The sequence below is a fragment of the Myodes glareolus genome, chromosome 6, assembly GCF_982192425.1.
Source record: "Myodes glareolus chromosome 6, mMyoGla1.1, whole genome shotgun sequence".
NCBI lineage: Eukaryota > Metazoa > Chordata > Mammalia > Rodentia > Cricetidae > Myodes > Myodes glareolus.
Genome location: NC_142031.1, coordinates 6,623,845 through 6,650,489, shown reverse-complemented (window position 1 = coordinate 6,650,489; position 26,645 = coordinate 6,623,845). Strand labels below are relative to the sequence as shown.

General features: G+C 47.5%; 1 protein-coding gene across 1 annotated transcript; it reads right to left on the bottom strand.

Annotated features, from left to right (window-relative positions):
* Positions 1-3,453: 3,453 nt before the first annotated feature.
* On the bottom strand, positions 3,454-25,970 carry Ca6 (carbonic anhydrase 6). The gene is made up of 9 exons (XM_048417853.3): positions 25,771-25,970; positions 21,770-21,949; positions 18,079-18,227; positions 16,816-16,908; positions 14,908-14,977; positions 13,751-13,908; positions 8,845-8,968; positions 8,012-8,064; positions 3,454-3,994 (listed from the first exon to the last, which is right to left on the bottom strand). Exons 1-9 carry the CDS (start codon positions 25,841-25,843, stop codon positions 3,899-3,901), a joined length of 996 nt encoding a protein of 331 aa, XP_048273810.3. The 5' UTR covers positions 25,844-25,970; the 3' UTR covers positions 3,454-3,898.
* Between the last annotated feature and the right edge of the window lie 675 nt (positions 25,971-26,645).

The window sequence follows — 26,645 nt, the reverse complement described above, 5'->3', positions numbered from 1 at the left end:
TTTTCCTTTATAAAAGTTACTGTTGGGGACTGGAGAGATGGCCCAGTGGTTAAGAGCACTGGTTGCTCTTCCACAGGACCCAGGTTCAATTCTTAGTACCCACATGGTAGCTAACAACTGCCTATAAGTCCAAGATCTGACACCGTCACACAGACAAACATGCAGATAAAACACCAATGCACATAAAATTTAAAAAAAAAAAGAATTGTTGTGGTCATGGTGCCTCTTCACAGTGGCAGTGACCCTGACTAAGACACACGGAGAACAAATTCAGCCAACTCCAAGGCTGCTGGGAAGTCAGTTTGGATGGGGAGAGCAGGACAAAAACATGGCTTCCCCTCTATGGCTGACTTGTGGAATAATACTTTCCCTGTCAGCTTGCAAATTGGCTAGTGGACTAACTAGCTCCCCTTTTTTCTCAATTTCAATCTCTCTCTCTCTCTCTCTCTCTCTCTCTCTCTCTCTCTCTCTCTCTCTCTCATACACACAAACATACATACACATACACACATGCACACACACATACACACACATACATACATACACACACGGTGATCCTGCACGCTCGTGTGGAGACCAGAGGTTGGCAACAGCTGTCTTCTCTACCTTTTTCTCTCAGATTTACTCATTTGTTGATTTGTAGGGAAGGGGACACACTTACCATGATGTTCTGGTGGAGGCCAGAGACAGCTTACGCTGTGGAGGTCAGAAGGCAGCTTTCTGGAGTTGTATATGGAGGTCAGAAGGCAGCCTGTGAAGGATATCAGTTCTCTCCTTCCACCTTGTGGGTCCCAGAGATCAAACTCAGGTTGGCACCCTTAGTAGCAAGGGCCGTTGCCTACGGAGTAATCTCGCCAGCATGCCACCTTATTTTTTTGAGACAGGGTCACACACTGAGCATAGAGCTGGCTGGTTGGCCAGACTAGATGATCATCGAGCCTGAGGGACCCTTCTGTCTCTACCTTCCTGCACTGGGAGTGGCAGGGTTAAAACTGTGGTCCTCACTCCTACACACCCATCTCCCCAACTCCTTTCTGGCATTTTTGAAACCATTATGATTACACATAATTTCTTCCTCTTTTTTCCCATGGTGCTTAGGCAAGCACTTCACCTCTGAGCTCATGTGTGTCATGTGTGTGGGGGCAGGGTGGAGAGGCTCCCTATGTAGCTCTGGCTGTCCCGCAGTTCACTAGGTAGACCAGGCTGGTGACCTCACACCTGCCTCTGTCTCCTGAGTGCTGGGATTAGAGGTGTGCGCTGTCACACTCAGCTCTCAGTGTCATCTTGATGTAATTACCATGGTCTCAAGTCCGTTCGTAATTTGCTTAAGAGTGCGGGTAAGATGGAGGTGTTGCTTGCACCCAAGGCTGACAGCCTGAGTCTGAGCCCTGAACCCACATGCTGGAAAGAGGGAGTTGACTCCCATATGGTGTCCTGTGCCCACTACATTCACGGTGTGGGATGTGCACGCTTGCACACCTGCACATACACAAATAAATGATTAAAAAAACCTTTTAAAACTTGCCTAACAATTTGCCTTCTTCTAGATGTGATGGTGCGTGCCAGCACTGAGGGAGCAAGAAGAAGCTGAGATAGAAGGATTAATAATCCAAACCCAGCCATATAACAAGATGAAGAAAGCAAGAACAAAAAATTCAAACCCCATAAAGAAAAAGAGATGTGTATAACTGGAAGTTTTCCTCCTGCCCATCAGACCATAAATGACCACTCTGAGGCTTAATATTAATCTCAAACTGTTTGTCCTATTAGCTCAGGCTTATTATTAACTAGCTCTTACAATTGAGATGAACCCATTTCTATTATTCTATTTTTTACTATGAGGCTTGTGGCTTGTCACTTCTTGCTTCTCTTGTGGTTTCTGGCAACTCCCTCAACTCTGCCTTCTTTATCCCTGAATCTGTTTGGATTTCTACCCTAGCTATATTCTGTCCTACCATAGGTCAAGGCTTATTAATCAATGGTAATGAAACATATTCACAGCATACAGAGTGGTATCCCATATCATATGTGTGTTTTGGGATATTAGTTTAAGATGTATTACTTTCATTTATGCTGTGGAATATTTGTTTAATGATGCAAAAAATGTGTTGCATTCTTTCATGTTGCATTTGTTTAACTCTGTGAAGCTGTGTTCCTTTACCTGTCTAAAATACCTGATTGGTCTAACAAAGAACTGAAAAACCAATAGCAAGGCAGGAGAGTGGGATAAGTGGGGCTGCCAGGCAGAGATAATAAATAGGAGGAGAAAAAGAGAAGAGAGAGGGAGGAGAGAAGGATGCCAGGTGCCAGCCACCTGGACACACGACCAGCCATGGAGTAAGAAGGGAAGAAAGAGATGTAGAATAGAGAAAAGTAAAAGCCCAAAGGCAAAAGGTAGACAAGATAATTAGTTAAGAAAAGTTAACCAGGGCTGGAGAGATGGCTCAGAGGTTAAGAGCACTGACTGCTCTTCCAGAGGTCCTGAGTTCAATTCCCAGCAACCACATGGTGGCTCACAACCATCTGTAATGAGATCTGGTGCCCTCTTCTGGCCTGCAGGCAGAATATAGGCAGAACACTGTGTTCAATAAATAAATTAATAAATCTTTTTAAAAAAAAAGAAAAAGAAAAGAAAAGTTAACCACAAATAAGCCAAGCTAAGGCCAGGCATTCATAAGTTAGAAAAAGTCTCTGTGTATGTATTTGGAAGCTGAGTGGCAAGACTCCAAAGATTAAAAAAAAAATTACAGATGTGAAAGGGGGCAAAGAATTTTTTTTCCTCATGTCAGTCTTTGAAGTACACTTCCCTCTGGAGTGATGGCTCAGCAGTTAAGAGTCCTGGCCACTCTTCCAAAGGACCCGGGTTCAATTCCCAGCACCCACAAGGCAGTTCACAGTTGTCTGTAACTCCATACCTGCATGTAAAATAGCAATGTACATAAAATAAATAAATAAATCTTTGAAGAAAAACAAAAGGAGAGGAAGAAAACTGAAATACACTTCGCTCTGTAACTTCCGTACCCTCCTCTGTCCCTCAGAATAGGCAAAGAGGGTTGTTCTAAGTGACACCAGAGAGGTGGCTCAGTGGCTATGGTCTCTCGTTTGAGTCCTAACATCCATAGGGCCACTCTGTAATTGCTATTCAAGGGGGATTTGCTGCCCTCTTTTGGCCTTTTTGGGAACTACAAACATGCTATACACAAACACAGAGGCAAAACATTCATTAAAAAAATAAATCTAAAATTTTTGCTGTTGTTTTTTGAGACAGGGTTTCTCTGTGTAACAGCCCTAACTGTCCTGGAACTTGCTCTTGTAGACCTGGCTGGCCTCGAACTCACATAGATCCGCCTGCCTCTGCATCCAGAGTGCTGGGATTAAAGATGTGCACCACCGCTGCCCGGCTAAACCTAATTTTTTAAAAATACAGTGGCACAAAAGAGGAATAACACAGAATTTAAAAATGAAAATTTCCAAAATCACTTTATTACATCTAAATTCTAAAGGGAAGTTTGACTGATTTACAACTTAGATCAAAGTAAATGATTTTCATTTTTTTTTAGTGCTGGGGATAGAACCCAGGGTCATGGCAAGTCAAGGCTTGCCAAGGGCCAAGGCTCTGACACTGAGCCGCATCCCCAGCCCCCAAATTTAAATGAATGATTGTCAGGAGGTTGTCGAAGGCTTGATTCCTCTGCATGTCCATCCGGGTTTGTTTCCATCTGTGATGTCTCACCCACATCCCTTCTCTTCCATCCGATGTAGCTCACTTCCTTCTATGGGTGGTAACTCCCTGAGTTAATCAGAGAGTCACTGCAGGCAGCAAGGAGACTCACGTGGCAGGATTCCTTAGAGGCGGGGCAGGGTGAGCCCACAGGGCCTGTGTGCCAATTCCAGCTCATTAATGGTGCTTTTTCTTCTTAATTTTCTTTGGTCCAGCATGGTTTGCCAGTTTCTCATCAGTCTTTATCGGGTGGGAACCAACGGGACCTGTAGCCTAGAATACATTCAATAAAAAGAAGAATTAAGCCAGGCATAGTGGCACAGGCCTTTAATCCCAACCCTCAGGAGGCAGAAGCAAGTGGATCTCAGAGTTTGAGGCCAGCCAGGTCTACAGAGTGAGTTCCAGGACAGCCAGAGGTATGTAAAGAAACACTGTCTCGCCAAAGAAGAAAGTGGAGAAGAAGGAGAAGGAAAGGAAGAATTAAGGCCTAGAGAGACAACTGAGCTGGCAGAGTGCCATGTCCTGTATAGCTTGGTCCTGGAAACTTGACTAGGGAAGACACACTTCCAGGAAAGCTGGGATCAGGTGAGTTGTGCTTACTCTGACGGGGTGCACCTGCTACACACAACTCAGACTCTTAGTGTGTTTATCATACTCAGCATAGAAGGAGGCCTTAGCTAGCATCAGGAGCTCTCTGTCAGGAGCTGTGTCAGGCTGTGAACACCTGGAGGAGGAAGCTACGGTTGCTAGCTTTTCATACACTGGTCAATCGCTCATAGACACTCAATACTTACACACACTGCCAACACTTGCACTCAGACCTGAGGAAGGCTTTCCCATCCCTCTGGCCTCACTTGGGGAAGGCTTTGCCATTGCCGTGGTCTGAGGATTTGAACCTTTGACACGGCTGTGCCCATGTCAGACAACACACACATTCACTCAGGACTTCATTGATTTGTTTGTTTGTTTGTTTGTTTGTTTTTCAAGACAGGGTTTCTCTGTAGCTTTTGGAGCCTGTCCTGGAACTCACTCTGTAGACCAGGCTGGCCTCGAACTCACAGAGACACACCTGCCTCTGCCTCCCCAGTGCTGGGATTAAAGGTGTGTGCCACCACTGCCCGACTGACTTCATTGATTCTTTACATATTCACTCAAGGATTTCTGAGCTCCCCACATCAAGGAGCTGCCATGTGACATGGGGATCTGAGTCCAGACCCGCTGGGCACTGTGCATGCTGCTGTAACTCTGGCACTAGCGGGATGGAGACAGCCTAGTCAAATCAGTGAGTTCCACCTTTGGTGAGAAACTATCTCAAAACAAAAATGTTGGAGAGCCAGGCATGATGGCTCATGCCTTTAATTTCAGCACTCAAGAGGCAAAGGCAGGTGGATCTCTGTGAGTCTGAAGCCAGCCTGGTGTACAGAGTGAGTTCCAGTCCAGACAGAGCTACATAGTGAGATCCTGTTTGAAAAATAAATAGAAATAAAATGACGAACAACTGAAGAAGACATTCGGAGTTGACCTCGAGCTTCCACACTCACATTCATAAATGTATATAACACACACACACACACACACACACACAAATCTTTTTTAAAAAAAGATTAGGCTTAAATGATCAAACTTAGAAGGACCTCATGGAAAGAGAGAATGCAGCGTGGCTCGTCATACTTCTCTGTGTGTGTGGTGTATGTATGTGTGCAGTGTGTGTGTGTGTGTGTGTGTGTGTGTGTTGCTGGAGAAGCAAAGTCAGAGTCTCATGCATGCACAGGCATGAAATCACATCCCAAGTCCTCTGACCTGTGTACTTTTGATTCCTTGGTTTCTCCTGTATGATTAACTGATGTGGGTTTCCCCTCTGTATGCTGTGAATACCATTGGTTAATAAAGAAACTGCTTTGAGCCTATAGCAGGGCAGGGCAGAACAGAGCTGGGGGCGGGGGTTGACTAAACTGAACGCTGGGAGGAAGAAGGCAGAGTCAGGAGAGGTCATGGAGCCACCACCAGAGACAGACATGTCCAGACTTTGCCAGTAAGCCACAGCCACATGGCGATACACAGATTAATGGAGATGGGTTAGTTTAGGATAGGAGTTAGCCAGAAATATGCTGAAGCTATTGGCCAAACAGTATTACAGTATTGCCAATAATATAGTCTCTGTGTGGTCATTTCAGGGCTGAGCAGCCGGTAATAAACAAACAGCCTCTTACAATTAATTGATATGGTCAGTTAAGAAATGATCATATGAAATGCTATTATCAGTTAATATGATCCAGCGGGATGGAATTCTACAGAACTGTACAATGCTGTGGGCCTTACAACATGGCTGAGTGGAGCTGCCCATGGCTGTGTAGAAGTCTGGGTCTGAAGAAAGAACAAGACGACAGCTGTTCTCCGCACTTTCATCAGCACAGGGCACAATTCTTAAGATCCTGTGGATGGGCATGAGGTACAAAGTCCCCTGCTGCCCCTGGAATATGAAGCAATCACCCAGCAGGGTGGGCTCTGATGGAGGACCTTGTGGACACCAGGGTCATCCTGGTCTGGGTGATTATCTAGGACACGTGCACTCTCCTGAGGGTAAGTTGAAGAGTCTCCCATGGAAAGCATTTGAGATGAGGAATACAGAGCATCAAGTGGTCTCTTGGTACATGTTGCAAGAATAGTTTTTTTTTAAAAGAAGAAGAAGAAGAAGAAGAAGAAGAAGAAGAAGAAGAAGAAGAAGAAGAAGAAGAAGAAGAAGAAGAAGAAGAAGAAGAAGAAGAAGGGTTAAAAAAAATAGCAAGGAAAATGGAAACCTGGAAAATTATGGAACAAAAGATGGATCCGTGAGTGAGCCCAAACACTCTTTGCTTAACCTACATTCGAGTGACCCACATGACAGACATGACGCTAGGAATAGGAGTCGCCATGGTCAATGCTGTGAGTAGGTGCACTGGATGGTTTTGTGTGTCAACCTGACACAAGCTTGAGTCATCAGAGGCAGGAGCCTCGGCTGAGGAAATGCCTCGAGGAGATCCAGCTGTAAGGCATCTTCTCAGTTAGTGATTGAGGCTGGAGGGTCCAGCCCACGGTGGGCGGTGCCTTCCCTGGGCTGTTGGCCCTGGGTTCTACCAGAAGGTAGGATGAGGGGCTGCAGAGGTGGCTCAGTGGTGCAGATCACTTGCTGCTGTTGCGTAGCACCCGGGTTCAATCCCCAGTACCCACATGGTGGTTCACAACCACCTGTAACTCCACTCCCGGGGGCCTGATGCCCTCTTCTGACAGCCCTGGGCACCAGGCATTTAGGTGCTCCGCATACACATGCTCAGGTACACACAAAAGTAAGCACATCTTTAAATAAGTAAATAATAAAAGAAGGTGGACTGAGCAGACCATGGGAAGCAAGCCAGGAAGCAGCTCCCCTCCATGGCCTCTGCATCAGCTCCTGCCTTCAGGATCCCGCCCTGCTTGAGCTCCTGCCCTGACTTCCTTCAGTGATGAACAGCAATGCTGAAGTGGAAGCCAAACCAACCCTTCCCTCCCACAGTTTGCCCTTTGGTCCTGGTGTTTTGTGGCAGCAACAGAAACCCTAAGACAGATAGTCACCAGCATAGTGCGGTATTGCTGTGACAGACCTGACCATGTTCTGGGGAGGATGTGAAGGAACTTTGGGCTAGAAAAGCCACTGAGTGTTGAGGCCTCGATAGGATGTTGTGTGGGAAGAACATTGAGAGCGGTACAGAGGACGGATGCCTGGCTTGCGAAGTTTAAAGACTCTCTGGGGGCCATTGGTTATTTTGAATTATATTGACTAAGATCCTGCAGCCCTGGTGAGCTGGGGCTGAAGAATCAACTGAGACCCCAGAACTACTAAAGCAAACTTTTGTTTTGCTGGGATACTTGATGCTGGTCGGCTGGAGCCAAGAAATCAGCGGTGATGAAGAAGAGACCAGCATCACTGAGGTGAACGCTTCTGGGACGCGTTTCCAGAGAGCACAGAGAAACTGTGTTGCAGAGGCTGCCAGGATTGTACCTCATTGCTGGCAGCCGAACTCGGTAATGTGTAGGGTCACCCAGGTGGTACTGGGTTTACAGGCAGGAAGGGGTCATGGGAAAGCACCTAAGCTTGGCACTGTGAGAGGCCAAGAGAGATCATTGGTGAGGGCACAGCCTCAGAGGCAGTTGAAGGCCCAGGACTGAAGGGGGTCATGCAAAGACCCCCTTCAGTCCCCGAGAGCCTAAGAAAGGCTTTTAGTGAAAGCGCAGCCTGGTCGCAGCAGAAGACCCCAGCATTGGAGATGCCAGTACCACGGGATGTCCATCATAAAGTTCAGCATCAGTGGAGGAGTACCAGTCGGGATCTAGAAGACAAGTTGTGTGTGCTTTAGAGGGCAGAGACGGAGAAGTGCCCCAAACCCTTTGGGGGAGCCCAGAAGATCGAGAGTGGATCCCAGACATTGGACAGTTGGAGTTGCTTTGGCTTTGATTGCAGGGAGGGGGTGAAAATGGGCCTTAATTTGTATGTGGGTGGATACAGGTGTGATTTTTTTTTAAAGATTTATTTGTTTCTTTGTTTATTATGCATACAGTATTCTGTCTGCACGGAAGCCTGCAGGCCAGAAGAGGGCACCAGATCTCATTACAGATGGTTGTGAGCCACCATGTGGTTGCTGGGAATTGAACTCGGGACCTCTGGAAGAGCAGCCAGTGCTCTTAACCTCTGAACCATCTCTCCAGCCCAAGATTTGATTTTTAAAGTGGACTGGGAGTGGATTTGTTATACAGAGGAAGGGAGGTAGTGGCTCTTGAGAAATCATCTCACTTGGGCTCAGTAAAGCTAACTTGAGACTACATACAGCCAAGAGTTTGTGGATTGTCCTTGTCACTTGCTTCTACCACCCACCTATAGCCACGATCAGGGAGGCTGCACACCACGTGGTGTCTCCTCTGCGGTTCTCACTGAGATGGGAGAAACGAGTGTTCACCATCTTCTCCTGCCCTGCCTGTGTTGGCCCACGTGAGTATGCCTGCCTTGAGATGGCGTTCCTTCCTTCTCTGTAGCTAGAAGGGACCAGCCAGAGAGGGGAAGAACACTGTGGCCCACAAGTCATACAGAAGAAGTAAGACTTGGTGTCACTTACTCTTGCTAAAGAAGTCTGGGAAATTTGCTTGCACCACTCTCTCGTTGAGGGGCTGCGTCTTGCGGTAGATGTTATGAAGGGTCTCGTTGTGGTTGTTCTTAATAGTGTTCTCCATATTCATAACCTGCAGACAACATGAGGTGACTTATGGGGGGGAAGCATTTGGTGAGTGATTGGATAGATGGTCCCACCTGTGTGATGCTGGCCAAGTGTCGGACACTCTCGGGTGCAGCGGTCCCGCGAGATCCTTTCCTCGGGATCTTACCCATCCATCCTTTCGTCTTCCCACATGAGTGTTTGGTTAACAGAATAAAAGCAATAAGTAACAGAGATTTATCAGGTGGCAAGCTCAGCGCCTGTTTTTCTAAAAATATATTCTGTCTACATCCTTGAAGTATTTGTTTCTTGTTTCTGCATGACAATGTCTGGGTTCTTTGTTCATGGCCCTCCTTCTTTTTCAAGACAGGGTTTCTCTGTGTAACAGCCCGGCTGTCCTGGCACCCACTCTGTAGACCAGGCTGGCCTCGAACTCAGAGATCTGCCTCCCTGCTGTGGGAGAATTGTCTGTATTCTGTCAATCATGTATTTTAATAAAACGCTGATTGGCCAGGCAGGAAGTATAGGCGGGTCAACCAGACAGGAAGTAGAGGCGGAGTAATGAGAATAGGATAAGGCTAGGGAGGAGAAAGGTTCCTCAGCCACTCCTGCGAAGATCACTGAAGAGGCAGCATGTAACTTGCCCAGCTGAGAAAGGTATGGAGCCATTATGGCTAACATAGATGAGAATAATGGGTTAATATAAGTTATAAGAGTTAATAAGTAGCCTGACCTAATGAGCCAATCAGTTTATAACCTTATGGAGTCTTGTGCGTGATTTTTCTTTGTTGCTTGCCGGCTGTTGGGGTACTGGGAGGGACAGAAACCCTAACAAGCCGGCCCTCATACTACATATGGCGCCCAGACGTGGATAACTAAATCCACAAAAAGCCTGAAAAAGCTTGAAAAAAAAATAGAGTAAAACATGGCTTCTTGGTGGCAGCAATTTCTCAGGTCTACTTTGCTTGCTAGAGGCAAGCAAGCACTCTCTTCTGAGAGAGGCTTCCTGACTCAGCTTTAGCTGCAAAACCTTACACCTCTTTAAAGAGGTCCTGCCACAAAACACTTAAATGTTGTTGATGACAAGCTAAACGCATTCTTTTCAGTTTTCAGCTATAATAGGAGAAAAGCTGTGCTGTTTTAAAATGCCGGTTATCTGGGCTGTCCTGCCAGAGCAAACTCTGACTCTTTCAGGCAGGCAGTCCGACTGAGTGTGGTCTGTGAGCAGAATGCTGCAGCTTGCTTGCTGGCAAGGACCTTGAAATGCCATAGAGTTGTGGCAGTGAACACAGCTCTGGCTGGTACCTCAGCCTTAAGGCTGAAAAGCTAAGGAATGAGCTGGATCTAGCCGTCAAAGCCACAGCTCTCCATATTGCTTAGTAAATTAAAGACTCATATGGTCAGAAAAAGAAAAATATACAGTAAAGAGAGATTCAAAGAGGAAGAAAACCTCTAAATGGTTTACAGTGTGTATATGCAGACTAAAAGTTAAAGTTCTTAAAGTTAAAAGGAAAGAAAGAGAGTAGTTGGGTGTGGTGGTACACACCTTTAATCCCAATGCCTGGGAGGCAGAGGCATATTGACCTCTGTGACTTCAAGGGGTAGAGGTAGATTGACCTCTGTGACCTCAAGGTGTGGTAGTACACGCCTTTAATTCCAATGCCTGGGAGGCAGAGACAGATCTCTGTGAGTTCAAGGTGTGGTAGCATACACCTTTAATCCCAGCACTGGGGAGGCAGAGACAGGAGGATCTCTGTGAGTTCAAAGACAGCCTGGTCTACAGAGTTATTCCAGGACAAAGATATACAGAGAACCAGTCTCAAAAAGTAAAAGTAAAAATAAAAGAAATAGAGGTTAAAATAAAGCTACATAAAGATGGAAAATACACAGAGAATCTTGATACTGTATGCTATTATGCTCTCTTTGAATTGTTTGAATGCTAAGGAAGGAGCAACAGCTGCTAAAGGACTGTTGTTTATAGATACTGCTGAACTAACCCAAGATAGGTATTTTGAAAATACCTTGGCTTCAAAATTGAAGTCAAAAGGTATGTTACTTTGGAGAAGAGATTTTACTTTTGTTTCCACAGAAAACGAGAGGCTTTGGATTTATTCAGAGTTAAGAAAAATCACCTTTGACCAAGGGAGGCCACCTGAAAAATCTCCGACAGGAATAGATGGCCCAGATGTCTGAGTTCTTCATCCAGAACAGGTTCAAGACTGCTGCCTGAGATGATCAAGACTCACAGGATACTTCAGTCAGGACTTGATTATAACTCTAAATTTTCTTTAGGTCCCCATAAGATCATCAGCGCCCCCAACCAGCAGGAAGTAGCCTGAAATACTACGCCCACATTCCCAACAAATGGACTATGGGTATTTTCTTTTGTTTAAAAAAAAAAAAGAGGGAAATGCTGTGGGAGAATTGTCTGTATTCTGTCAATCATGTATTTTAATAAAACGCTGATTGGCCAGGCAGGAAGTATAGGCGGGTCAACCAGACAGGAAGTAGAGGCGGAGTAATGAGAATAGGATAAGGCTAGGGAGGAGAAAGGTTCCTCAGCCACTCCTGCGAAGATCACTGAAGAGGCAGCATGTAACTTGCCCAGCTGAGAAAGGTATGGAGCCATTATGGCTAACATAGATGAGAATAATGGGTTAATATAAGTTATAAGAGTTAATAAGTAGCCTGACCTAATGAGCCAATCAGTTTATAACCTTATGGAGTCTTGTGCGTGATTTTTCTTTGTTGCTTGCCGGCTGTTGGGGTACTGGGAGGGACAGAAACCCTAACAAGCCGGCCCTCATACTACACCTCCCGAGTGCTGGAATTAAAGGTGTGTGAGCTTTTATTTTATATTTTAGACAGGGTCTCACTACATGCTCCTGGTTGGCCTGGAGCTCACTCTGTAGACCAGGCTAGCCTCAGACTCAGAGATCTGTCCACCTCTGTCTCCCAGTTGCTGGAACTACAGCCATGCACCCCACACCTGGTTGAATCTCTCCTGGAACTTGAGACATCTGCTAGCTCTCTCCTCCATCTCTCCTTGCACACATTTCCACCTCCAGTCCTCTTTGTGCCATGGTTAGACTGTTTTTCTACCTCTGTCTTCCAGTTTAGTAATTGGCTCTTGAATTAAATCTAACATGCTATTAACCCGTTCATTCCGTTGCTAATTGTGGCTAATCTAGTTTCATTCCTAAAAATGCTCAAGTCTGGTTGATCATTTTGTACTTTTTTTTCTTTTCCCTATATTTAAACCTCTTATTTCTTTGTACATATCAGATACCTTTACATTATTTGTCTGGTAATTCCCCTGTCTGAAATCTTTGTAAATCTGCCTCAGATGACCCTCATTCACACTGTCTTTTTCTTGTGCTGGTAGGTTGGTAGGTAAATTGGTAGATTAGTAGGTCGATAGGTAGGTAGATAGTTAGGTTGGTTGGTATGTTGGTTGGTAAGTAGGTTTGTAGGGAGAGAGGGAGGTTTGTAGGTAGGTGCATAGGTTGGTAGGTAGACAGGAAGGTTGATAGGGAGGTAGCTAGGTCAGTAGGTAGGTTGGTAGGTAAGTTGGTAGGCAGGTAGATATGTTGACTGACTCATGTCTAAACTATTTATTATTCTGAAAGGCAGAAGACAGCTGACAGAACTCCTCAAAAGGCTGAGTGTAGCACAGGAGACACGGCTCAGTGGTTATGAGCTCCTGCTGCTCTTGCAGAGAACCTAAGTTTGGTTCCCAGCACCACACAGCAGCTTCTAAGTTCCTGTAACTCCACTTCCTGGAGCTCAGACAGCCTCCTGCATGCACGTGGTTCACAAAGATACCCTCCAGTACAACAGACGTACACTCGGGTGCACACACATACAAACTGGAATTAACTAACTGCTTAAAGATTGAGTATAAAACTGTGTTTAACACGACAAAGAACTGAAGCACCCCGTGGCCTAGGGCGCATAAGAGTCTTGAATGCTAGCTGCACAAGGACCTGGGATGGCGCGAGGCCAAGTCAGCTTGAGAACGTTTGTCCTCACTGTCCGCTTCTTTTACACGGCCTGGACTCAAGACTCGAGACCTTCCACTGCATAGAATCCAAGCTCTTTGGGTCAGCTGGGGCCTCCAACGCCCATGCCCACCTCAGTCCCGGCTAACTTTCTGTCAACGTGACATAAGCCAGAGTCATCGGAAAGGAGGGAACCTCAACTGAGGAAACGCCTCCGTAAGATACAGCTATGGGGCCTGATGGGGGAGGGCCCTGCCCATCGCGGGTGGTGCCACCCTATCTGGTGATCCTGGGTTCTATAAGAAAGCAAGCAGAGGGGACTGAAGAGATGACTCAGTGGTTAAGAGCATTGACTAGTCTTCCAGAGGACCTGGGTTCAATTCCCAGCACTCACGTGGCAGCTCACAACTGTCTCTAACTCCAGTTTCGGGGGACTCAACGCTCATGGCAAAACACCCATGTACATAAAATAGAAATAAAGTTTAAAAAAAAAAGAAAGAAAGCAGGTTGAGGAAGCCATGTGAAGCAAACCAGTAGGCAGCAGCCCTCCATGGTCCCACATCAGCTCCTGCTTCTGAGTTCTGTTCTGACTTCTTTCAGCGATGAACGGGGCTGTAGAAGTATAAGCCCAATAAGCCCTTTCCTCCCCAACTTTCTCTGGTCATGGTGTTTCACCACAGCGGTAACAACCCTAAGACACTATCAAAGCCTGAGTGTGGCAAACACCGAGGAATGAGGCGGGCTCCTGGAAGAACCCTTGTTAGCCAGACAGTCACAGGGAGGCTTTGGGGACGTGGAGCAGCTGTTACCTGGGTCTTTGAGAGCTTGACGGTATCGCGGAGCACAAACCACTGGACATTCTCAGTGCAGGGGGGAGTGGTGAGCGAGCCTTCGTAGGTGTAATAGTGGACCGTGTTTCCAGGCAGCAAGTTATAAATGTTAGTGTTTTTCAGAGTTGTGATTTGTCCTAAGAGAGAAGACACGGTATGGAATGGGACGGAGGGCTGCTGCCCCAGGAGGGACAGCTTGGGCTCTGCCTCAGCATGGGAGCGTTCAAGTCCTCTGCTGAAGCCGAAGGATGAAGGAGCTGATGACTGAAACGCTGCCCCCCCCTTACTGCTCTGCGGATGGGTGAAGAGCAGAGAACAAAGCCTGGGGGTGCACGTGTGTAGTCCGTGCACTTGGGAGACTGAGGCAGGGGGATGTCCATTAATTCAAAGCCAGCCTAGACTTTAAATGACTTCCAGAGGCTTGAAGAGGCTCAGCAGTTAGGAGCATGTACTGCTCTCTGAGAAGCCCGACTGTTCAGCTCTTAGCACCCAAGTCAGGTGACTTACACAGCTGGTCACTCCAGCTCCAAGGGATCGTGGCTAAAGTTATAGGATCTGAGGGACACTCGGCTTGTGAGATGGGTCTAGGTTCTGAACTCGGGTCCTGGTGACTGTGGAACAGGCGCTCTTAACTGCTGAGCCATCTCTTCACCCTCTGTACAGAATACTTTTTAAAATTTATTTTTATTTTATGTGTAAGAGTGTTTTGCCTGCATGTATGTATGTGCACCATGTACATGCCTAGTACCCAAAGAGATCAGAAGAGGGCGCTGGATCCCCTGAAACAGGAGTTATAGACAGTTGTAAGGAGCTAGGAATCAAACCCAGGTCTTCTGCAAGAGCAGCAAGTGCTCTTAATCACTGAGTGTGGGGACATTTCTGGCCTCTGCAGGTGTGCCTGAGCACACAAACACCCATACACACAAATAATCTAAAAATCCATATTTAAGAGCTGGAGAGATGGCAATGAACAAGAACTTATACACAGGTTTCTCAGAGGTATGCCCCCCCCCAAACCTACAGTGGAAAAGGACTGGAACAAGGTCCCTCAGCCAAAGAGACCCAAACCTCCCTCCGGGCCGAGGCTTCCCTACCACCCCACACTCAATCCTCTCCCTGCTGTCGGCGATCTTTACCTGTATACTGGATGTTGAGCAGCTCAGAAATGAGGGGGCTGTAGTAGGTATTTTCCTCGTATTCATTAACCTGGGAGAAAGCACAGAACACTCAGTATGAGGGAGAACTACCTCGCACAGACACACACGCACCAGCTGCTTGGTTGGTTTCCTAGCTGGGAAGGCTGAGCAGAAAACAGGGAGGTCATGTGACTCCACTGGACTGCTTCTTGCTACCACCTACCTGGGCTCTGACCCCGGGGCTTCTGGCAGACAAGATGTCTCAGGCAAAGCTGCTCCTGTAGCCCTATTGCTAGGACACTCTTTATGTGAATGTTGATTTCATTGACTTATTTTAATGTGTTTCAGAGTTTGCCTGTGTTTGTATGTGTGCCATCTGCATGCAGTGCCCTTGGAGCCCAGAAGAGGGCACCAGACCCAGCTGAACTGGAGTCACAGGAGGTTGTGAGCTGTCAAGTGGGTGCTGGGAGCTGAACTCCCATTCTCCACAAGAGCAGCAAGGACTCATAACTACTAAGCCATCTCTCCAGCCCAGTTTTTGTTTGCTTGTTTGTTTTAAGATGAAAGTAAAGTTGCTTTTGGTGTAAAAGGCATATTATTTGTTTGTTTTCTGCTGCTGATTTGGTTGGTTTGGGTTTGATTTTGTTTGTTTTGTTTTGACAGGGTTTCTCTGTAGAGTCCTGACTCTCCTGGAACTCCCTCTGTAGACCAGGCTGGCCTCCAACTTGGAGACCCTCCTACGTCCTCTGCCTCCTGAGTGGTGGGATTAAAGGTGTGTGTGGCCACCACCCAGCTTGCTTTTGGTGGTTTTTGTTTTGGGGGGGGGTTATTTTTTTTTTTTTTTTTGCTTTTTTGTTTGTTTTGGTTTTTCAAGACAGGGTTTCATTGTTTTAGCTCTGACTGTCCTGGAACTCACATTGTAGACCAGGCTGGCCTTGAACTCACAGAGATCCACCTGCCTCTGCCTCCCTTGTACTGGGATTAAAAGTGTGCACTGCCTGGCTTGATTTTGTTTTTTGAGGTAAGGTCTCACTGTGTAGCCTGGTCTGGTCTAGAACACCCTGCACAGACCATGATGGCCGCAGACTTGATCCCTCTGCTCCCCGAGGGCTGGGATTACAGTCATGCACCACAGACCATTTAGATCTGATTGACTTTTTCTCCTGGGATTCCAAGTTTATACCTTCACAACCAGTTTTTGTTTTTATCTTTTGAGATAACCATAGAACCAATTGGGTATTTCATTTTGTTTGTAAATTTATCCAGTTTAATGTTAAGCTTTTGGAGAATTCAATTCCTGTCTACTTTAAAACATTTTTTTTAGATTTACTTATTTTCATTTTATATGTATGGATATTTTGCCTGCATGTGTGTCTGTGTACCACGTGCCTATCTGGTGCCCTGAGAGGCCAAAAGAAGACTTATCCCATCTCCGGGAACTGGTTGCAAAGTGCCACGGGAGTGTTGCGACTGGAACCTGGGTCTTCCTACCGGTCCTCTCAGTCACTGAGCCTTCTCTCCAGCCCAGATTCCTGCCTGCTCCCAGGCACCTATCCCGAAGTCCATCACGGGGACTTTTTTTAGAAGCACAGCGCTGGTGCCTTTGTCTGGCCGCATTGGAAGTTTCACACAGTTCATGGACCAGCTGTCTAGTCAACCCTTTGGCGCCCCCGGGTCCTCTGAGTCCTCTTATCACCCAGGGTCCCACGCTTCAAAACACAGGAGCAAGCAAGGACTGGAAAAGGTCAGCCCTCCACTGAGGGAGCTTTCCTGGGAAAACTTAGGAAGGGACTGAGAGAAATAATGGAGACAACAACGTATCATTCAGACCCTTGGGCTGCTATGCCCTCCTTTGGACGTGCGGGCCTAGGAGCCCGGGTGCGGACCCACGCCGTAATTCCAGCCTACCTCCACAAGAACTGCCAGCACAGCCAAACCATCGGGCTGGCTCTTGGCCTCGTCGAAGCTCTCGTACTTGGAATTGTAGTGAACAAAGTGGATCTGTGAGGGAGAGAAAGCAGGTCAAGGGCAGTGCATGGGGACTTCCCCACACAAACAGCGCCTACTGACCTTCCTCTGCCTGGGCAGGCTGCAAACCCAACTGCCAAGACCAGAAACTTCTCTGAGAATGCAAAGAGGGGAAGCAGAGTTCTGAAAGGTCTCTATTCTGTTTGCCTTGACCCAACCTCCCTCCTGGTAGACCCTGGAGCCACTCTGTCCTTCTTGGGCCTCTAGGGGGCTTGAGGAGAGAGTGAACAATGAACTCCCCTCCCTCGGGAAGCCACTGTGAGCCTGAAATCAGGGCAAGGAGGGATGCAGGCCAAAGAGGTTTTAAAATTCTAACACGCAAATCCAGCGGAAACAGAGGGAGGCCTGGCACCATGCAGGCAAGACACTTCTGCCATGCTGCGAGTTTCTGAAGAGAGAATCCATCTATGTTCCCTCACAGAGCAGTGACCAGTAAGTTCTCAACAAACTGCAAATAAACCACAGGGTGACTGAACCGGCACCGTACCACCACCATTGCACAAAGTCATATTGGCTAGTTCAGTAAGAAAGGGAGAGCCAATGGGGCTAAAGAGATGGCTCAGAGGTTAAGAGCAATGATTGCTCTTCCAGAGGTCCTGAATTCAATTTCCAGCAACCACATGGTGGCTCACAACCATTTGTAATGAAATCTGAGGTCTTCTTTATTATTATTTATTTATTAAGTATAATAAATAAATAAATCTTTAAGAGAGATGACTCAGTTGGTAAAGGCATTGTTGTGTGAACATGAGGAATTTAGTTCAATCCTAGCATCCACAAAGAGGAACTGGACACAGTTGTGCATGCCTGTAATCTCAGTGCTGAGGCCAGTAGGAATAGGATCCCCGGGGTTCAATGCCAGTCAGTCTAGTTAATAGCTGGAACCCAGACTCAGTGCGAGAGCCTGCCCAGATACTTAGATAGATAGGTAGGTGGATAGATAGATAGATAGATAGATAGATAGATAGATGATAGATGTGTGATAGAGGAAGACAATGTCAACCCCTGGCCTCCACACCATGCACATATATGTGCATGCACACTCACATGCACATATACATACATGACACCTGTAGATACAAACACATAAAAAGTGACTATGGAACATGAAGGAAAGGGGACCCCATGGGGGTCGTCACATACCTCTATCACACGCCTGATCCCATCGACGGTGTGCTCAGAGCCGCTGATTTCTGCGAAGTCCCCACCCCAGTGGAAGTGCATCTGCTCTGCTTTGTATACGGTGCCGTTAGAGTCTTTCAGGGCCATGGTGGAAGGCAGGGTGATCTGCACTGCAGGAGAGAACACAGACAGGGAGGCTCAGACTCCCCAGTAAGCAGCCCCCCCGCCCCGGGTCATCTCCCACCCCACACCCTTCTGAACTTGTGGCTGTGCTAATGAAAAGCCCAGGCCCAAATCTCTCTGTCTCCAAATCTCCTTACCAAGCTTTCCAGATCCTGAAAAGGGAGTCACCTTCCAAACACATTTGCCTCCTTGTAAGCAATGAACATTTAACCAGTGTCTCCCCAGACAACAGACATCTGAGCATTTGCTGTGCTCAGATGACATCACGGGGGCTGAGGATAGAGTGCTTGCCCAGCATGCACTGGACCGTGGATTTGATCTCCAGCTCCACATAAAATTGTTCATAGGGACCTGGAGAGATGGCTCAGCAGTTAAGAGCGCTGACCGCTCTTCCAGAGGACCCAGGTTCAATTCCCAGCACCCACATGGCAGCTCACAACTGTCTGTAACTCTAAGATCTGACACCCTCATACAGACATACATGCAAGCAAAACACCAATGCACATAAAATAAAAATAAATTAATTAAAAAAAAACTGTTCATGGTAGCACACTCCCATAATCCCAGCACTCAAGAAACAGAAATGGGAATACCAGAAGCTCAGAGTCATCCTCAACTGAGGTCATCTTGGGTTGTCTTTAAAAAAAGGGATGTTAGCCGGGCAGTGGTGGCACACGCCTTCATTCCCAGCACTTGGGAGGCAGAGGCAGATGGATCTCTGAGTTCCAGGCCAGCATGGTCTATAGAGCAAGTCTCAGGACAGACAAAGCTACGCAGAGAAAGTTTCTCTTGGTTTAAAAAAAAAAAAGAAAGAAAAATGTTGACAGTATAGCACCCCTGCCCCAGTTCTGCAAAAGACACTGATCAGAGAAGGAAAGCATAGATGATAAACTGCAAGAAAGGATTTATAAACATCTGTTAAAGTCTACTGAAGCAATGACTCAGAGGTTAAGAGCACTGACTGCCTTCCAGAGATCCTGCTTCAATTCCCAGCACCCACGTGGCAGCTCACAACCATTTGTAATTCCAGTTCCAGGAGAACAGTGCCCTCTCCAGGCCTCCACAGGCGATGCACACACATGGTGCTCATAACACATACAAGCAAACACTCATAAACATAAAAATCTTTACAAAAAATAAAGGCTTCTTAAAATTCAATAATAAGACCAGGCATGGCAGTGCACATCTTTAATCCCAGCACTTAGAGGGCAGAGGCAGGTGGACCTCTGTAAGTTCGAGGCCAGCTTAGTCTACAGAGAGAGTTCCAGGACAGAAAAATCCTGTCTCGAAAAAAAAAATCAGCAATAAAAAAATGAGCATGCTGATTTTGAAAACCAGCAAAACACCCAAACAGACACTTTATCATTGAAGGAATATAAGATGGGCATGTCTGCAGTCCCAACACTCAGGAGGCCAAGACAGAAGGTCCACTTGTACATAATTTTAAATCAACATGGACAACATGGAGACTCCTTCCCTATCTGTTACAGAAACAGATTGTGGATACCTGAGAGCTGACTCAGCAATTAACATGGACTTAACAAGACTTAAGCAACTAACAAGACTGCTCTTGAGGAGGACCCAAATTCAATTCCCAGCACCCCTGTCAGGTGGCTCACAAATGCCTGTAACTCTGGGAAGGAGCTGAGGCCCCCGGCATCTGAGGGCACCTGGACTCATGTGCACAGACCATATACAGACGAACACACATGCACGTGCACATATAGCTGAAAATAATAAAACAACTCTTTACAAATAGATGATAAATTTAGCCCAAAAGTAGAACACAGACTTAACACAGAGCCCTCCAATACCTCAAAATCTAGTAGTTTGTGGATCTTAGTAGTCCCAGCCACAGTACCTGGGGCTACTCACAGGCATGGCTCTGTTTTCCCTCTTACCACTCACCCGACCCATAACTGGAATTTGGTTTTGTTGTCTCAATGAGGCAACACGCACCTGTGCATAGACAGTAAACTGATTCACCCAGGAACCAGGTACAATGCTGAGGCACCAAAAAGGGCTGAGAACCAAACATCTGGGTCTGTGTCACTGGGCCACTAGTAACTATGATCTTGAGTAAACCCGTGGCCTCCTGAGACCTCAGGTTTCCTGCCAGTAAATGGCCTCCCTTAGTCATGCCTGGGGGGTGGGGTGCAGGCGGCCAATCCCAGAACTTGGGAAGTAGAGACAGGACAGCTAAGAGCTCAAGGTGCTCGGAGTTTGGGACCAACCATGCTTAGCTGAACTCAAAAATCAAAGACAGGCTAGGGAGCTGGTTCGGTGGCTGAAGCGCTTACCACACAAGCGTGAGGACCCGAGTTTGGAACCCCAGCACCTTCATAAAAAGCCAGATACAGAGCTTCACACAGTAATCCCAGCCCTAGGGAAGGTAGCAGGCAAACGTAGCAGCCCGTCTAGCCAAGTCGTGAGTGACTGTCTCAAAAATTAAGATGCAGGGATGGCTCAGTGGTCAAGGCACTTGGTGCCAAGCCTGACGACCTGAGTTTGAGCTCTATGGCCATCATAATAGAAGGAGGCACCACTGCACACATACAAATAAATAAATAGATGTAACAAAAATTTAAAAACTAAGAGAGCTATTGAAGAAGATACTGGATGTTAATCTCTGGATTTTATCTACATGTGCACATATGTACCTACACACGCGCGTGTGTACACACATACACTCACATATTAATACACCCCACACAATGCTCCCATCCTGGGGTTGCTATGAGGCTCAAAGACAAACCTAGTGGAGAATCAGGACACACTATGTGGGTGTCACAGCTGCCCTGAGAGGGCTCCCAAGATTCAGCTTTCCGGACTGTTACGCACATTCTTCCCCCCCCCCCCACCCCCGTCTCTGGAGAAACTGAGGGGGATTCTTTTTGAACCTTTGAGAAACTGAGTTATCTCTCAGGTGCTTGTAGCTAAATAGATTCCATACAGAAACTACGGAAACCGGGCAGAGCTGCATAAAAACAACAGGGATGGTAAACTAAGCCACCCTCTGTCAGAACACCCTGTCAGGTAAGCCGAGTCACCCTCTGAATGCCCTGGCCCTGCTGGTGCATCAAACAGACTCAGGTAAGGGTCTTTCAGTGTATTGTTTGGAGATCCACCTGCCTCTGCCTTTCAAATGTTGGAATTAAAAGTGTGTGCCCCCACTTCTGGCAGGGATTTTATCGTTGTTGTTATTGTTGTTAGTATTATCATTCATTTATTTGGGGGTGGGCGTGGGGGAATGACCGCCTTGGAGCCTGTGTGGAAGTCAACCGGCTTTTGAGAGTCGACTCTTTCCTTTAATAGTGTAGGTCCCAGGGACTTGAACACGGGTTTTCAGGTTTCAAGACCCCGGTGTCTCTGAGGAGCCCACAAGGGGTTGGATTTAGGGACAGTTGTTGCCCGTCTCTGGAAGAGTCCCCGGGGTTTCTGTTAGCTGTGTTCTGGATCTACATACACGCTGCTCCTGGCATGCGCGCAAACTACCAGCTTTCCACGCAGGCCCACTGCGCCCCCTTACCTGTGTGGCCGTTGTTAGTCATGGAGAACTCCAATCCATCCTCCTCGTAGCCACTCAGGGTCAGTGGCTTCAAGAACCGGTTGAACTTCACCTTCTTACTCTGAAGATTGATGGGCGACTGCCTCTGCCCACCGCAGTCAGGGTACTCCTTCGACCAGTCACTCTCTTCTAGGCCCTCCCCTGCAGCAGGAGAGAGTGGAGCCCAGTTCAGAGTAACCCAGCAGAGCCTCCCCAAGACTTCTTAGCAGACCAGGGTCTTCCGGGTGGAGGACCCGGGGGTCAGTCTTCTGGAAACATAGGGCCGGCCAGAAGAGCTCTAAACTAAGCCGGGTGTGGCGATGGTGCTCATTCTGACTCTTCCTTGCGTCTACTGGCACAAGAACCTGAGCTGATGATTCGTGTCCAGGGGTCTCCTCTGCAGAGTAGCTAGCTGGCCCACTTCTTTCTAGTATTCACAGCTGATGAATGCCCTGAGGGGAGCCTAGGCCTACCAATAACCCCTAACCTCATTTTCAGAGAATATAGATTTCCTTCCAAGCCTGGTGCTTGCGGCCCTGGCTTCCCTTGTGCTGGAACCTTCCACAGACAGCAGCTGTTTTCTTTTCCAACCCCTTCTTTGGGCTGACAGGAAGGCCAAGACAAGACCACCTAGGTGACCACATGGGTACAGGGCATCTGAAAAGCATCCTGTTAAAGGGTGGTACAGGCCTGGAATCCCAGCACTGGGGAGGAGGAGGCAGGAGGATCAGAAGTACCAGGTCATCCTTAGCTACAAACCAAGTTGAAGGCCAGCCTGTGCAATATTCGACCCTGTGTAGCAGGTGTTTGCTCCACCCATGACCTTGGGCTCCTTGGTGAAAGCAGTGCTTCTCACCTGCCTACAGGACCTCTTAAAAGGAAGGAGGGAGGGCCCAGCTAGCTCAGTTGGTAGAGCATGAGATTCTTCTTTTTTAATTACTATTATTATTATGTTAAAAAGAAAACGAACTATCTTTTTTATTTTCCATACCAATCCCAGTTCCCACTCCCTCCCCTCCTCCCATTCCCTCCACCTATACCCCCACCCCACCCCCATTCACTCCTCAGAGAGAATAAGGCATGTTGCTTTGGGGACGGTCCAAGGCCCTCCCTACTATATCTAGGCTGAGCAAGGAATCCATCCAAAGAGAATAGGTTTCAAAAGAGCCAATTCAAGCAGTAGTGATAAATCTTGGTGTCACTGCCACCCACATTCAGAGGGGCTAGTTTGGACCTATGCTCTTTCCTTCCCTGTCCGGCTGGAGTTGGTGAGCTCCCATTAGCTCAGGTAGCCTGTTTCAGTGGTGTGCCCATCATGGTCTTGACCTCTTTGCTCATATTCTCACTCCTCCCACTCTTCAACTGGACTTTGGCAGCGCAGTCCAGTGCTCTAATGCAGGTCTCTGCCTCTGTTTCCATCAGTTGCTGGATGAAGGTTCTATGGTGATATTTAAGATATTCATTAGTCTGACTACAGGGCAAGGCCAGTTCGGGCATCCTCTCCTCTATTGCTTAGGGTCTTAACTGGGGTCATCCTTGTGGATTCCTGGGAATTTCTCTTGTGTCAGGTTTCTTGCTAGCCCTATAATGACTCCCTCAATCAAAATATCTCTTTCCTTGCTCTCATCTCTGTCCTTCCTTCATCTCGACTATCCCGTTCCCTCAAGTTCTCCTCCTCTCTCCCCTTCTCCCCCCTCTTCCCCTTCTGCCACCCTCAGAGCTGGGGATTCTTTATCCCAGGGTCATGGGTTCATGCCCCAAGCTGGGTGCCACTTTTAGTGAGAAATCCATGTGTGTCTGTTTAAGGGGTATCAAGAATTTATTAAGATATAAAAGGGGAAAATATACTCACAAAGACGAGATATGATAAATCCAGTTGCCCAGTCCTTGGAAAGCTGGGGTCCAATCGCACGCTGTTTCACACCACCTGATCCAGTCTGTGCCAGCCAAGAGAATGCTTTCCCTGGCCTCCTTCCTTTTAAGAGGCCACTCAGGCCAGATAACCCAAGGTCATGAAAAGAGCGAACACTCACTACAATACTGTCTTAGAAAGCAACACAAACCAATAAACTTTGAGATTCCAGCTTCTCAGGGAGCTGAAGTGAGAGTTTTTTGTTGTTGTTTTTTTGGGTTTCGATTTCTTATTTATTTATTTATTTATTTATTTTTGGAGGCAGGAAGCTCTTTTGAATCCAGGTGTTAACCTGTTTTATGAAACATCTTACTAGGTAGTCCTGACTGGTCTTGAACTTGTAGCAATCCTCCTGTCTCAATCTTTGGGGGGTTTGGGATTACAGTCCTGTTATACCAGGTATAACTGAGCCCAGAGGTTCAAGGTCAGTCTGGGCAATGTAATGAAATACTCTCTTTAAAAAAGAAGAGAAGAGAGAAGAGAAGAAAGAAGTTTGGGAGGGAGAAAGAGAGGGAGGAGAGAGAGAGAGAAAGAAGAGGAGGGAGGGAAGGAGGGAGGAAAGAGACTGCAAAGTTTATCTTTTTGGAGATGGTTAATAATCCTGGGCTCAGAGGAATGTCGACCAGTCACTACAGATGACAGAGGCCACAAATCGCTGAGGGGTTTGGTTTTGGTTTATAAGGCAGGGTCTCTCTATGTAGCCCTGGCTGTCCTTGAACTCACTGTTAACCAGGCTGGCCTGACACTCAGATTCACCTGCCTCTGCGTCCTGAGTACTGGGATTAAAAGCGTTTGTTATCATGGCCAGCACTGTTCAGCTATTTGCAGCTGAGGACCTGCAAAGGTAGCTCTCCGTGAGTGCATGGTTTGTTCTAGGTAGGAACTGAGCTCCAGTCGGGGCTTCATGGTTTGCCATCCACAGAAAAGTTGATCCTCTTCTCGTCCCATTCAATAATTCAAACCAATTTTTAAACAATTCTTTCTTAGAGGTGAAATACCAAGATCAAGGAAAGAGGCCTGAGGCACACCCTTCTGTGACCCAAGTGCTTTGGGTCTGGGTCTCCTGGACGTTGGGAAGAAGCCAGGGGCACAGCTCAACAGCAGAGCCTGCCCAGCACAACAAGGCTGGGCTCCAGTCCTAGTGCTAGGGGAGGGAAAACGTGGAGCAGCTTACACGCTGTCCTCCTGGGCACTTACAAAAGTCACCCTGCGTCCTCCAGGCCTGCAGACTCCAGGTGCCAGTCTGGGAGTCTCTGCTACCATAAGGAAGACAAGAATTTGCCCCAGAATCCTCTGTCTTCTGTCACCTCTGCACCACCACCAGTAAGACACAGAAGTTCCTATCTTCCCAGGCAGGTGTGGGCTCCTTTTAGGACAGGATTATTAATGGAGCTGCCCTATGAATTGGATTGTCTGAGCCTCTACAATGTCCCTGAATCTGTCACCTTGACTTAGGATTTACAATCCACTCTGGATGATCAAGCCATGCAGGGCAGATTTTGCCCTGTGCCTCTCTGACCTCCTGCACCATCTAGCGGCCTCCAGCCTCCCCCCAGATACCCCAACTCCCAACCTGGTTTTATGGGGATAACAAGTGGGAAGATTTCAAGTTCCCTTTGTGCAGTCTGACTGGACATCTCAAGGTAAAGTCAGAGGGTTCTGCAGGAGGCAAGGCATCCTCCATTGTATCCTGGGGGAACTGGGAGTAGGCACATGTCTGAGGAGAATGCTATCTGTGGTCTAGTAGTCTTTCCTATGAGGCTATAGGTGTCCTTTCTAGAAGTCTCATTTGTCACACATTTGGATAACAACAGCTTTATAAGAAGATGTGGGCTATTGGAGCAGCCAATACTGAGTGGAACAGATTTTAAAGCCGCCAAGTGAAACTGGGCTGAGGCAGGGGAGCGCTGTCTCTTCTTCTCCTTCATTGGGATTGAAAGTCTATTTGTTCATTCAGAGATAGCAAAACACATGTGAACCCAAAGAGCAGGTGGACCCCACCAGAGGACGCACACCCAGCACCGGAGGGCTGGCTTGTCACGCTGTCTGGAAGTGCCAGGTGGCTGCTTACCTGAGTAGGTCCAGTGAGTCTCAGCCTGGATGCCCAGGAGGAACAGGGACACCACAGTCACCAGAACCCTCATGGTAGATGCTGAAGGCCTGAAAGCAGCAAAACTCTGGGCAGCACTTCTTTTAAGAGCTCAGAAATTGTAAATAACAATTTACCGGGTCCAGCTGGCTGATCCGCCCTTGCTGCACCCACTGAGCAATAACACCCTCCCCACAATGGCCCTTCTGACTTGGTGCCTTGTGCACGTGTCTCACCTCCTCCCAGGGCATTACCATAGCCAATTAACCCATGTCTGGTTGTTCAACATCTTTGGAAACTCAGTCCAGGGGCCACACAGTGCAGCCATTGTGGGCCTTGCGTGATGAGTGACCTGGAGGGATATGAAGAGCCCGAGGCACAGCGCACCCGGAAACAGGGGCTTCCTGGAGGGTGGCATTTCCTCTGCCCTTTCTCCTGGCTGTTGGGGGAATCATCAGTGTCTGAGAACCTTGCCAGATTCCAGCTGGCATTTCCTGCCTGTTCCAGAGTGGATAGAACATCCCTAATGATTCAGGCTTGCCTACTCCCTCACACACACACTCACATACACCCCACCAGTTAGGCAACTGGGAAGATAGTCTGGTACCCCAGATAGCTTTGGGCAAGAAATGGAAGAGGCAGGGGATAGGGTTATCCTCAACCTAAATCAGCCGGGGACCTTGGTGCCTCGCTCTTGACCTGCACACATGCCTTGGGGCCTTTGAGGAGGAGGGGGATAGAAGAGGTCTGGATCAGTTCTCACATTTCTCCTGGGATTTGTCCTGACAGTGCCGTACACTTGGGCACACCCAAGTCGAACCAAAGAGTTGTCTAATCCTTGTACATCCATGTGGCTA